This window comes from Paralichthys olivaceus, chromosome 3, assembly GCF_024713975.1.
Source record: "Paralichthys olivaceus isolate ysfri-2021 chromosome 3, ASM2471397v2, whole genome shotgun sequence".
Lineage (NCBI taxonomy): Eukaryota > Metazoa > Chordata > Actinopteri > Pleuronectiformes > Paralichthyidae > Paralichthys > Paralichthys olivaceus.
Genome location: NC_091095.1, coordinates 18,629,955 through 18,641,772, shown reverse-complemented (window position 1 = coordinate 18,641,772; position 11,818 = coordinate 18,629,955). Strand labels below are relative to the sequence as shown.

At 40.4% G+C, this 11,818-nt stretch overlaps 2 protein-coding genes across 3 annotated transcripts; both read left to right on the top strand.

Annotated features, from left to right (window-relative positions):
• The first annotated feature begins 367 nt into the window (after positions 1-367).
• Positions 368-2,908, top strand: LOC109625495 (uncharacterized). Of its 2 annotated transcripts, none has more exons than XM_020080732.2 (5): positions 368-525; positions 648-688; positions 783-857; positions 951-1,140; positions 1,446-1,796. In XM_020080732.2, the coding sequence occupies exons 1-5, from the start codon at positions 459-461 to the stop codon at positions 1,511-1,513; spliced, it is 441 nt and encodes a 146-aa protein (XP_019936291.1). In that variant the 5' UTR covers positions 368-458; the 3' UTR covers positions 1,514-1,796. The 2 variants fall into 2 exon arrangements, with proteins under 2 accessions (XP_019936291.1, XP_019936290.2); XM_020080731.2 differs by lacking the exon at positions 1,446-1,796 and adding an exon at positions 2,025-2,908 and having other exon boundaries at positions 369-525.
• A 1,243-nt stretch (positions 2,909-4,151) lies between these two features.
• Positions 4,152-6,090, top strand: faslg (Fas ligand (TNF superfamily, member 6)). The gene is made up of 4 exons (XM_020080837.2): positions 4,152-4,647; positions 5,186-5,228; positions 5,304-5,366; positions 5,455-6,090. Exons 1-4 carry the CDS (start codon positions 4,264-4,266, stop codon positions 5,871-5,873), a joined length of 909 nt encoding a protein of 302 aa, XP_019936396.2. The 5' UTR covers positions 4,152-4,263; the 3' UTR covers positions 5,874-6,090.
• Positions 6,091-11,818: the final 5,728 nt, after the last annotated feature.

The window sequence follows — 11,818 nt, the reverse complement described above, 5'->3', positions numbered from 1 at the left end:
AACATCGACACTAGCGGTCGCTAAATTCTACGCACGGAACATTTATATATTTTTTTTAATTTCCACTGTAAAATCTTCTGAAACTTGGTATGCAGACAGAGGGGCTCACCATGAACTAGATAGAGATGTAAATTCTTAATCACCTTTTAAGGATGAAAAAAAAATACCATTATGAAAATTGAGGTGAGTTTGCCTTTTTACCGTAACACCACGAACAAATACATTTCTAAGCTGTATGACCGTGATATAAAATTTGAACTGGCAGATCCACTGATCTTGAACTCTGGATTTGTGAGGTATAAAATAATATAATATATAATACATATTTGGGACATTTATGTTTACAATACACACTCTAGCTCAGAAGGTGGCAATGCAACGACAACTTGTTTGCAATCAAACATTAGCAGAAGAAGAGGACGTGTGCCACGTGACATTGTTTACTGTGAGCGTGAACCATGGCGAGAAACGAGGAGAAGCAGCAAGGGAAACTGAACAGACTGTGGCTGCAGAAGGAGAGAGAAGGTAAACAATACTTTCCGAACATCTGAGTGATGCACACACTTCCTGCTCTGCGGGCAGCTAGCTTTAGCTGTGAGCCACATCAGTGCTAACTCTGTTTGCTCCTGTGGTTTGCTCCTGTGCAGAGGGACGACTCAGAGATGCTCATGAGCGCAGACCTAAGCTGGTGAGAGAAGTTATTCACGCTAAACTGTTGCCTCTTCATCTCAGTTCACTTTCACCTGCAGCAGCTTGTCTCAGTCAAACCTTCTCCTCCACAGTCTACTCTCCATTCAGCCTCGTCTGTGACCAAGTGGATCCCCAGCATCAAGAATGAGATAGAGTATTATCTGCAAGTAAGAGGATCTTCTGCAGTGTGCTGAATATAAATGTAGATGCATGTGGATGATGGTGACTTTACGCTCCTGTTCTTGTCCCTGTCCTCTCAGCAGTCCCAGCTGTCTCACTACCCAGAGAGGAAGATAGCTGAGTTCCAGCTGCACATCGAGGCTCTGGAGAAGGAGTACAAGAGCTTCATCGCCAAACTGCGAGCGCTCGACCCTTCGCGTAAACACAAGCCATGGACTCCTCGAGGATACTGCAAGAGGAGAGTGGAGAAACAGGCCTCTCAGAGAACAGGTCAGTGTGTTAGAGGCGACTCAACGTTCATATGCTCCTAATACTGTTAATATGATGCAGTCAACTGACTATTCAGTAACCCAGCGCACCACTGTCTCTCTCCAGCTCTCTGTCACAGACACACTGAAACGTCTGTGTTGTGTCTGTGTTGGCTGGTTAAACCTAACATTCAGACACCAAACCCTCTGCCTTGTTGGTCAACTGTCGTCATTGTGATAATACTATTTCATTAACAGCACTGACCATGGGATGCTCACCTGTACACACAAATTCTGTATTTCCTCACGCAGCCCTCTCTCTCTTAGGTCATGTGGCGATGGCAGAATGGACAGGTTTATGCCAAACTGGCTGTTATGCTGTGTGGCCTGGTTAATGCTCTTATCTTTGTAAAAATACTCTTTAAAAGGTAACTCCATTAAAAAGGTTGTGACAGTTAATTTTTAAATGTCACCATTTTAAGACAGTTACAACAAATTAAAATTTGACCATTTGTTAATTTCTCACTTTTAGATACTAGAATATGCAACAAGTTGTATTTACCCCTTAGACTCCATAAGAAATCTGCAGGGTAACAAGAACCTGTCTTATATTTTCCAATTGGTAACAAAAAATGCATTCTGTATTTTTTCACATATTAAACATCAATATTTACATCACTTGTGTGCAGCACATGTTTTTAATGTGTCTCCTTGGCTCTGACGAGTACAAAGATCCCTCTCTGCCAAATACATCTATCACTTTCTATTCTATTGCCTGACATATCAGCTTTGGACATTTCTGACAGATCATCACTCATTTTGGTAGCACAAGTCCTTTAAGACAGCTGTCGCTGACAGTCTTTTAATTTCTCTTTCATTTCTCGGTGTTGTCACTCTGGTTTACAGATAAACACCCTCTGCGCAGTGAGTCACATGAGGACAGCAGTCAGTGGTGTGGAGCTGCCTCGGCTAACAATCGGACAGGATGTCACCAGATCTCAACCGCTGAGAGGCAAGGACCTCTCAGATATTCAGAAGCCAGACGTCAAACCCCTGTCCCCACCACCCCGAGGTCAGAAACCTCAGAGACAGTCTGCGCAGACCAGGACCAGCCGCTCTCCTTTGACCGCACGCGGCTGGCAGTGGCCACCGCTGCGTTCAGAGGGCCGTCGGCTCAGCTCAGCCCCTCTCAAACACAGAGTCTTGCCAGGGTACTGCAGTCAGGCCTGCCAAACCTCAGTAATTCCCCGTCAGGTCAAATATTGTCATCACTCAACGGAGACACAGAGAGCGATGTCAGGACAACAGAGGGTTTGGTTTTCGGACAGAAAGGTGCCGTCCAAGAACATAAGTCAGAGTGTGAAGCAGCAGAGAGGATACCTGAGAAATCATTGAACACATGGACAACAGACGAGAGGACTGGTCACGTCCTGGGATTAGACTGTTACTCTTCATCTGATGGGGAGTGTGACACGTGATATTTTAGATCATCAAATATAGTCGTCTACATTTTTATATGTTTTTTTGTTCTTTCAAAGGCTGGCAGGTCATGTGAACAACAAGATTTATATAAGAAAAGTACTTAAAACTTTAAAAACGTTCTTCACCTTTTTAAAAATCAAATCTGACTATATTTTCTAAAGTGTTTCTCAAGTATATAATATGACATGCTTTGTGCTTCTTAGTAAAATTTAACAAACTCTTGTATACACGAAGATGAGGAATCAGAATAATTCTATGTGAGAATGTTAAATGGAAAAAAGTTGAGTTTAATAAATGAATCAACAAGATGCATTTCAGTTTTGAATTCAATTCTAAGAGGACCTGCTGCGTAAGAGAAAGATTAATTTATGTCATTGCGACCACAGCTCAAGCAGACAGGATGGGGAATGTGTGAGAAAAACACAATAACTAATAGAGAAACTCGCTGATTCAGGGTAAGCCTGGTTGTATTAACTGGAGCAGCAGCTCTGAGTACAATCTGGTTAGACCCCAAACGCCTATCCTCCCACCTAACCCACCCTGAGCTGCTGCTGCTGCTGCTGCAGTTGCGAGGACCGTTGACGCTTTCTGCATGACACTTCTGGGAAACAGAAGACTTGTAGAAAGCAGACCCTGTGCACTTCATGGTTACGTCTGATGCAATCAACTTCTAAGTTAAAGGTTCCTATGTGCATTGCAAGGTGGGTTTCCCTCCGTCTCCACAGATGCCTGGAAAAATTAAACTGCAACAAATTTTTGCAACAATGGAGCTTTGGGTCAAGTGCTTTCTTTGCGGTTACCAAAATACATATACACAAAAAACAAATCTTAATTTGACACAACATACAATACTGGCCTAGCTTTAACTACAGACATCACCACGATTTATGTAAATAGTAGTGAGATAAAGACCGCACTGCTGCAGCCTCCCTCCACTTGAAGAATGTTTCCTTTATTAAGCTCCTATCTTTGAGGTCATAAAAATGCATCTTGTCATAACCAATGAAAGCCAACTGGAGAGAGCAGACTGATTTGGAAACCTAGTTTTCTGATCAAGCAACACATAAAACTGATCTCATAATGGAAACTGAAGAAGCAGCATCATTACATCATATCCTAGGTAATGCACCCCCCAAAAAATGTGTGTGTGTGTGTTCAACTTTCCTGTAAGCTCATCTCTGAAAGGTATTGGTTGAGGTTAATTGGTTACATGTCGCTGTACACCCGCTACCGTTTTTTTCACAAGCATTAAAGCGTAGACATCTGTTCTTTTCATGTGGCAGCAGCATCTTCCCACTAAGAATACGCTGTGTGCTACTGAAACTGCTGCATCAACAATGTTTACCAACAATACTGTGCCTCATAAAGACGAATATCCAATGAAACATTACATTTTGATTATAATGCTTTTTGGCTTTGATGCTGCTCAAACTTTTCTTTTGTGGCATGCTTCTAGATTCTTTCTGATGAAACCTATTGCTTCCTGTCCCCTCAGCCTGAACGACAAAGCACATAAAAGATCCAAAACTGAGATAATGCCTAGTAAAGGTTGAGTGGGGATAAATCCAAAAAGCAGCTCAGAGAAAAATCAGTGGTTAGTTTAGAGTTTATAAAAAGTGACGTGCACTTATCTTCTGTGGTGGGAGGGCTCTATGGGTGGTTAATGACTCAAGCTTGGTGTTTTAAAACGGAGGTGCTCAGGCAGACACCTCCTTCATGCAGAGGTGATAGATGCACGCACAGTTTGAAGTTCAGTACGACCTGCACCATGAGCTACGACCCCAGGTATCCACTCCCACAAGTGTTCCTCGTGGATGGAGGAGACAGTTCGGTGCATCCTGCCCAGCCTCCGAATCTTGTGCCCTGCTGGTCGGCCCTCCCTGCCCAGGAGAAGGTGAGGAGCCATGAAAGGAGAGGGGGCTTCATGGGCATCAGCCCCTGTTTGACTTTGATGGTCCTGCTGCTGTTCTTGCTGGTGTTTGCGGCCCTTGGCTTTGAGGCCTATCAGATTTATGGCATGCAAACAGAACTGAGACAGATGAGCCAGGTAAGGAGGTCGTGAAGAGGGTGGTGGGAAATGTTCATTTTATTTTATATTTTTTCCACTGAATTAGGAAGCAAGCAAATGGTGAACAGTGCAGTAACAGTAGTGTGAAGGCAAAATAAGGTGGTGACATTTTGCCAATTATTTATTAAGATAATGAAATGCTGGACAATGAAATTCATTATAATTATTTGTATAAGTTTAATGTGGACATATCTGTAAAAGGTTTGATTTCTCTCACTTTTGCACATAGAGAGGGGGACAGAGGTGTAAAGTAGGAGCGTGGAAAAAGTGGCCGGAAACTGAAACTCAGAGCTGCAGAGTTAAAAAATTAATTCACCAAGAGTCTACACACGTCAGCTCTGGCCTGACATTTAGAAATGCAAACCAAGTACCTGGCCGTTCTGTTTGTGGTCACCAGTCCAGAGAGACAGGATATCCTCTCCTCACTCACCCTGAGAAGTTAACTCAGAGAGGAAGAAAAAAACGCCTCTGTGTGATGTGGTATTGAGATTTCTCTGTTTCTTTCATTTCACGGAAGGGTACAGCTGTGACAGAGTTCAATATGCCTCAAAAGCAAATAGGTGAGTGTAAACACGTGACAAAGTGACACAGGAAAAGAAAAAGGTGAAGTGAATTTAATGTGAGGTTTGTTCAAGGTCTCTATGAACCTAAGCTGCATGAAGAAGACAAAGACGACAGACCTGCAGCACATGTGATTGGTAATATTTCTATTCAAATTAAAGCCTTACTCAGATTTTTGAAAAATCCACATGTTTTGTAACATGTCCCTCGTATCTCCTCTTCCAGGGCAGATTGAGAAAGAGGTGTTCCATAAGACTTTGCGATGGGAACCGAAGGTGGGTCGGGCCTTCTTATCTGGAGGAGTGACCTACCAGGTTGAGGATGGCGGCCTGCGGGTCAACGAGAGCGGCTTATATCATGTCTACTCACGGGTGGAGTTGATCTTTAAGAGCTGCTCCTCCAAGTCCTCGTATGAGCACTCCGTGTTTGTGAGGAGAACGGGACACTTGTCACCCCTCACCCTGATGGAGGCCCACAGAATCGACTTCTGCCCTCAGCAGCGGGAGCACTCCTGGACCTCTGACAGCTTCCTGGCCTCTGCCCTGAAACTGAAGAAATACGACAGAGTGTTTGTAAATGTATCACACCCCAGTTATCTCAGCCATGCACATTATGCCAACTTCTTTGGTCTCTACAAGATATGAAGAGTTTTTGCTGTTGAACTTAGCCTTTTAGTAAATGACAGAATGTAAACAGCTGGAGAACAAATATTGTGCCTTTTGTAAATGTTGACACTAAGATGCTGGTACATTTGTAGCATTTGTAAAATATTTATTTAGGCGTGGCTCTGACAATCATTAAAAAGTTTTTTATGAATATTGTTTTGTAATAAATAAAGAGATAATTTAAGTTAACATCTGATAAGGAAGTGAAGTCTCTCTGATTGAAAACTAAAGGGTGTCATGTTGGTGCAGTTTGTTAATATAGAGGCTCAACAGAGCACTAAGAAAAAAATACAAAAACACTTGAAAAAGGACCTGAGGAAACTTCTCATCACCAGTCCTCAGGACTTGGGCAGGTTACCATAGGCAACTGGATCTACCCACGTCCCTCCAGGTCGCAACACCTCCCACCCAAGAGGCCTCCCCAGCCCAAACCAACCAGCAGGGGTTGCAGGCAAATAACCTCTGTGGTTCATTTACCCATGTAACTACCCACCCATCAGCCATCAGCTGCCCATCCACACACCTGCGCAACTCCTGAAGAAGAACTGAACAGAAGAAGATATGTATGAAGAACACAATGATAAAATGAGAGAGAATAATCTGAAAATTATATATCTAGAAATAAAGTGAATAAATTAAATTAAATTGAAAACCAGACCAGAAAAGGTTTGCTTTTAAAATGGTCAATACTTTTCAAGAAGGCTATTGCAAAGGCCTGGTGATAAAAGGATGCCTCACCATAGCATTTAGTTCTGACTTTAGGAATAATAAAAGGGCGAAAGGTGTAATGAACACCTACATGAGGTTTGGTCATGACCACTGGAAAGTTTTAAGATAAAGACACCAACTCAGGCTTTGTGGCTGAATAAGAACTTGATTTCCATATATTCCATTGAAACAGACGTGAGGTTTTAATTTTAAATCTGTTTACAGAGAAGCTAAAATGTGGCTTATGCACAGTTAACAGGTTAAATAAAGTATAAGATCAAGCCCACAGATCACTGTGCACTTTGCTTGCATTTCTGTGTAGCCTCTTTTTTCATCTAACACCATCGTTGCACAGCTCATTTTCTGAAAAACCACAGACACACATGTTAGTCGAGTACAAGGAGATGTACTGGCTGGGCACAGACGAGGGGATAAAATGGTTGACGTGTATTTCCTTCCTGTGTGAACATCACAGGGGTCTCATATCTGCATATTGATTTCTGTAAAAGAAAAAAACACAAAACTTCAAAACATGTCTTGCTTCTGAGCTTGTTTATACTTTGTCTCAGCATGAGCTGAGTGATCCTTTAAAACATTATTAAACTCCTATTTCAGTCGGTTGTGCCTAAACCACAAATGACTCACAAACTCTTGGTGTTTACTGATAAATTACACAACATATTACTGTGTAATTGTATCGTTTCACATGAGCACATCAGTGCAACAAGCTGATTTATAAGAGATGACGTGTGTAACTCAGCTGGTGAATCACCTCCATTCATCTTTCTGTGTCGCTGGGGCTCACATTGGTCACTCATTCAGAAAGCAAGGCATTCAACAGATCAAGACTTTCAAATATTATATAGTATATATATATAATTTGACAAAGGAAACTCAGTCAGCATTACTTAACCTGTGGTCATGTCTGCCATACTCAGTCTTGTGGTTGCAATTTGTTCCAAGAATCACTTTTTCACTCATCACAGTGCATATTTGCATCAAATGACACATAAGTAATAATTCTCATGTCTGGAAAATATCTCAATGCTGGAAATATTGGGGCTGAACTGCAGCTTTTCACAGTTCAGGTCATTTTACTTTCAATTTGCAGCCACTGATTTGTTACTTTCTATCCCTCCATCTTCACATAGCATTGCATTTGCTGGGCTTTATAGAATAAATTCAAATAAGTTATTTATGATCCCCATTGCACAAACTGAAAATGTTGACATGCTCTGTGATGTGTTGCCTTCTAAGACTATGTAAATACACATTTGATGAACTAGTGCAGTATCTGTTCTAAACCTGCCCATTCTCTTGTCTGGTGTTAATCCTCTGTACTCCAGAATGATTCTTTGTCATAAGTCCTCATCAAACAGTTCTACATGATCTCCCATGACGGAGATCAGCATGAGCAACACCTATAAATGTCTGTGTCAGTCCAATATGGTGAAATAAAAATAATCAGATTATTAAATTATCTGGCAGCAATTTCCACCCAGTTGTCAAACACTGCACTAGTTTATGCGAGGACGTAGAAGACACGTTCAAGTCGGTCAACAGACTGCTTGAGAGTGCTGTTTGTCTGTTTCTTTAAATGTAATCAATTTGATGTATCATATGTACAAATCGCAAATTTAAAAACTGCATGGCCCTAGACCACTAAGATGAGATAAGATTAATGTTTTTGAGATATGTTCCACAGATAGACAGACAGACAGACAGACAGACAGACAGACAGATAGACAGAGGCTTGTGGTATTACACCTGATGATATCTGAAGGCCAAAGCAAATGCTGCAGAGCAGAGGAGCGAATGTTCACTGCAGACATTTTCAAACAAAGTAATGCGATGAAGATTTAGGTTGAGAGGTAGAAGCATGATAATGAAAGACTTTTTACGAAACCAAACAGAGGGTGTGAACATCTACAGGCAGCATCGTGGCAGTGGTGTGAACCCCACAACATAATTGTCATGAAGGAGAGACGACAGAAAAACGATAAAGGACGAGGTCAGGAGAACTGAAAATGAAAGGACAAGTTTTGCGATTACATGGTAACGTGGGCGAAAACAACAAGACTGTCTGGTTTGGATGTGTTTGTGTCCATGTTGCAACACACCACTGTTAACCCAAGCTACTGAAATACAGTTGTGTCATAGTGCATTTTATCTTTTATTTACATTTAATCTTGTATGCTTTCAACTATAGATTTCATTCCATGCTCTGGCACATGTTGACTGGGTGGCAAGGTGCCAACACTTTCAGTCACTCACCTCATATACTCCTGCTTTCTTTGAGATTCTGCAACTGGTTTCCGCCATTAAAATCCAATGATGACAGAGTGAAAGAGGACACCTTCATACTGTGAGTCTGCACCAGTGCTGATTATCATACTGTTCTACAATTATGAAAATCATGCACAAGCTTAAAGCCAGTATACTTACTTCCTGTGGCATGTAAACTTGACTTGTGTTAACTTCAACCTGAATGGATTAGATTAGATTAGATTAGATTTCCTTTATTGTCCCTCAACGGGGAAATTCACATGTTACAGCAGTAGCACAAGATTTAACTCCAAAGAGAGGACAAAAAAACAAACAAACAAACAAGCAAACAGAAACACACAATATCAGGTAGTATATATAGCAGCAGTTGTACATGGGCAAATAGCAAATATTTTTGAGCCACTCTGAAGATTATAAGGAGTCACCAAACATCATGTGTGGAGTTTGCATGTCCTCCTTGTGACATTTTGGGCCCCATGACAAAAAAATCAAATTTGCCCCCCCCCCCCCTGCGCAGATGTTGTCACCACATCTCTAGGACTTAACTGACCCATCAAAAGCTTTACATAACTCTAACTTTAAAGGCTTGCAACTGTCTTGCTTGTTGTAGTTCAATACTAGTACTAGAACAATATTTACTGCTAGTGAGTTGTACATGCAACAGTCTGCATACAGTGTGCAATTCACTATTTGATGCAAGATTAAAAGCCACCATAAAAAATGTGCTAAGGCCATCTTTTACAGTCTTAATGTATTGGAAAATTTCAAAATGGAAAATTCTTTTAACATTAATGAAAGATTTTTTTAAAAAACGAACAAAATTAAACATACATTAACTTTTCAATCAAAATAAATTAACATCATCATCTCAAAATAATGAAAACAGCAGATTTTTGAAATGAGCTGCACATATATGCCAACAAGAAAATAAAGTTGACATGTAAACTGGAATTTCCTCACAAGGGTTATTATAGTGCCATAAGAGAGATCAAGTGATCACTAAATTAATAGATTTTGAGGTTTGCAATATGGTCATAACAAACTAACAGTACTAGTGACATCAAATTAAAAGGTAAAAAAAAACAAAGGACTTCTGGAAGCCCAAATTTTGCTCTCAAATAACAGCTCAACAAGTTTTTGGCACTCGAGCCATTCATCTTTTTTGTAATGGTAAAAAGAGCAAGAGACAGAGAAATCCCCACAGACTCCCAACAATGATGTTAAGTGGCATGTCATTGAACACAGTGTTGCTCACCCTCTTCACTGGGACAGGGAGGGGTTAAGGTGTGGGGAGACATGCTTCTGACTCATCTGTTGTTAACTCTGCTAAAAGGGGCAGGACAACTGTTTTAATATGAAGATCTTGCTAAACACTTCCCTGCACTGATTAAATGTTTGTGAAATGTAGGCTAACACTAGTCTGTAGCTAGCTATCTTATTTCACTATGGACATTAAACCAACAGGTTAATACCAATCACAGACTATAGGCTACCCACCTCTCTTGCAGAAGAACTGGGTAACAGATTGACACCCTTTCTTTTGTCTTTCCTCTCTCTCTTTTCTCTCTTTCCTTTTTTGAAAACCAGATTTTCTCTTACTAGGCAGCATGGCCATCACTGTTGTTCTGGAGCATCTACTGACTGCTACTAAACATTGTCACCGATAAGTGCTCTAAGGCAGGACCAAACCATTCCATGCAGATACATGTTTACTTTTTGGACAATGGGTACATTTAACTTTTCCTGCCAAAAACAAGTAAAAACAAAGAGATCATTAATTTTATTATTATATTATAAAAATATATATATATACTCAATGATGATGGTTTAAAAATTAAATATTAACTTTGACCTATTTTTTGGGGCCCTCAGTCAGGGGCCCTTGGAATTGTCCTAACTTTTCCCCCAATCCAACTTTCCCATCAAGTGTGAATGTGACTGTGAATTATTGTTAGTTTCTGAATGTTGGCCCTGCGATGCGCTGGCGACGTGTCCATGGTGTGACCCGCCTCTCACCCAATGTTAGATAGGATTTGTTCCAGCTCCCCCCATGGCCTTCAAAAGTATAATCCCTATAGATAATTGATGGATGGATTGATGGTACCATAGATATCCAATGAGTAGAAAATTGTAAATCTATTTCTAGTTCTTGTAATGGATCTTTACACCACCAGAGGGCAATCAAACATTATTTATTGCTAATGATAATCCAACAATGTAGGAAGTAGTAGTGGTTATATATTTTCAACGTGACACACGTATTCCTCTAAACAATAATATTAACACGATTGTTCTGAAGTTTATTATCTAAATGTGTAAACAGGCACACTGGCATTGAGTGAGAAATGATTGTTAGGTAAATATAAATGTCAAGTACATCTGGTGGCCACCTGATGGTGCTAATGACTCTAAATTGTAAATTTAAAAGTCAGTCCCAGTCACGGTTATCCTTTAGATTAAGAGCTGAAAATGATAATATGGTTTGATATGTTTTATTGATGAGTATAAGATGTTGTGATGCAATGTGATCTCGTCAGTAGCTGCTTCTGTCTTGAGCAACAATCACACAGGTGTCCATTTAAAAAAAGACAACATGAGCTGTTCCTCACCCTTTAAAAATTTCTACAGGAGACACCAGTGACCCAAACACAGAAGGAATAAAACTATTCTATTTATTTATACCTCATAAAATAAAGTATAATGTGTTTTTTCCTTGTTATATTTGTGTATTTGTATACTGGTCTGTCCCATTCCTGTGAACGTGATATCTTAAGAATGCCTTGAGGGAATTTCCTCAAATTTGGAACAAATATACACCATTGATTTAAGGATGAACCAATTAGATCTTGGTGGTGAAAGCGACAAGGTCACAGTGACTTTACAAAGCACATTTTTCACCTTGTGATGAGGACATCTCTGGAATCTTTTCA

Excerpts from the sequence above, each read along its gene's own strand:
- LOC109625495 (XM_020080731.2), top strand. The coding sequence starts at position 459 with ATGGCGAGAAACGAGGAGAAGCAGCAAGGGAAACTGAACAGACTGTGG. Across the intron at positions 526-647 it reads GCTGCAGAAGGAGAGAGAAG|AGGGACGACTCAGAGATGCT; the intron begins GTAAACAATACT and ends GCTCCTGTGCAG. Across the intron at positions 689-782 it reads ATGAGCGCAGACCTAAGCTG|TCTACTCTCCATTCAGCCTC; the intron begins GTGAGAGAAGTT and ends TCTCCTCCACAG.
- faslg (XM_020080837.2), top strand. The coding sequence starts at position 4,264 with ATGACTCAAGCTTGGTGTTTTAAAACGGAGGTGCTCAGGCAGACACCT. Across the intron at positions 4,648-5,185 it reads AACTGAGACAGATGAGCCAG|GGTACAGCTGTGACAGAGTT; the intron begins GTAAGGAGGTCG and ends ATTTCACGGAAG. Across the intron at positions 5,229-5,303 it reads TATGCCTCAAAAGCAAATAG|GTCTCTATGAACCTAAGCTG; the intron begins GTGAGTGTAAAC and ends GGTTTGTTCAAG.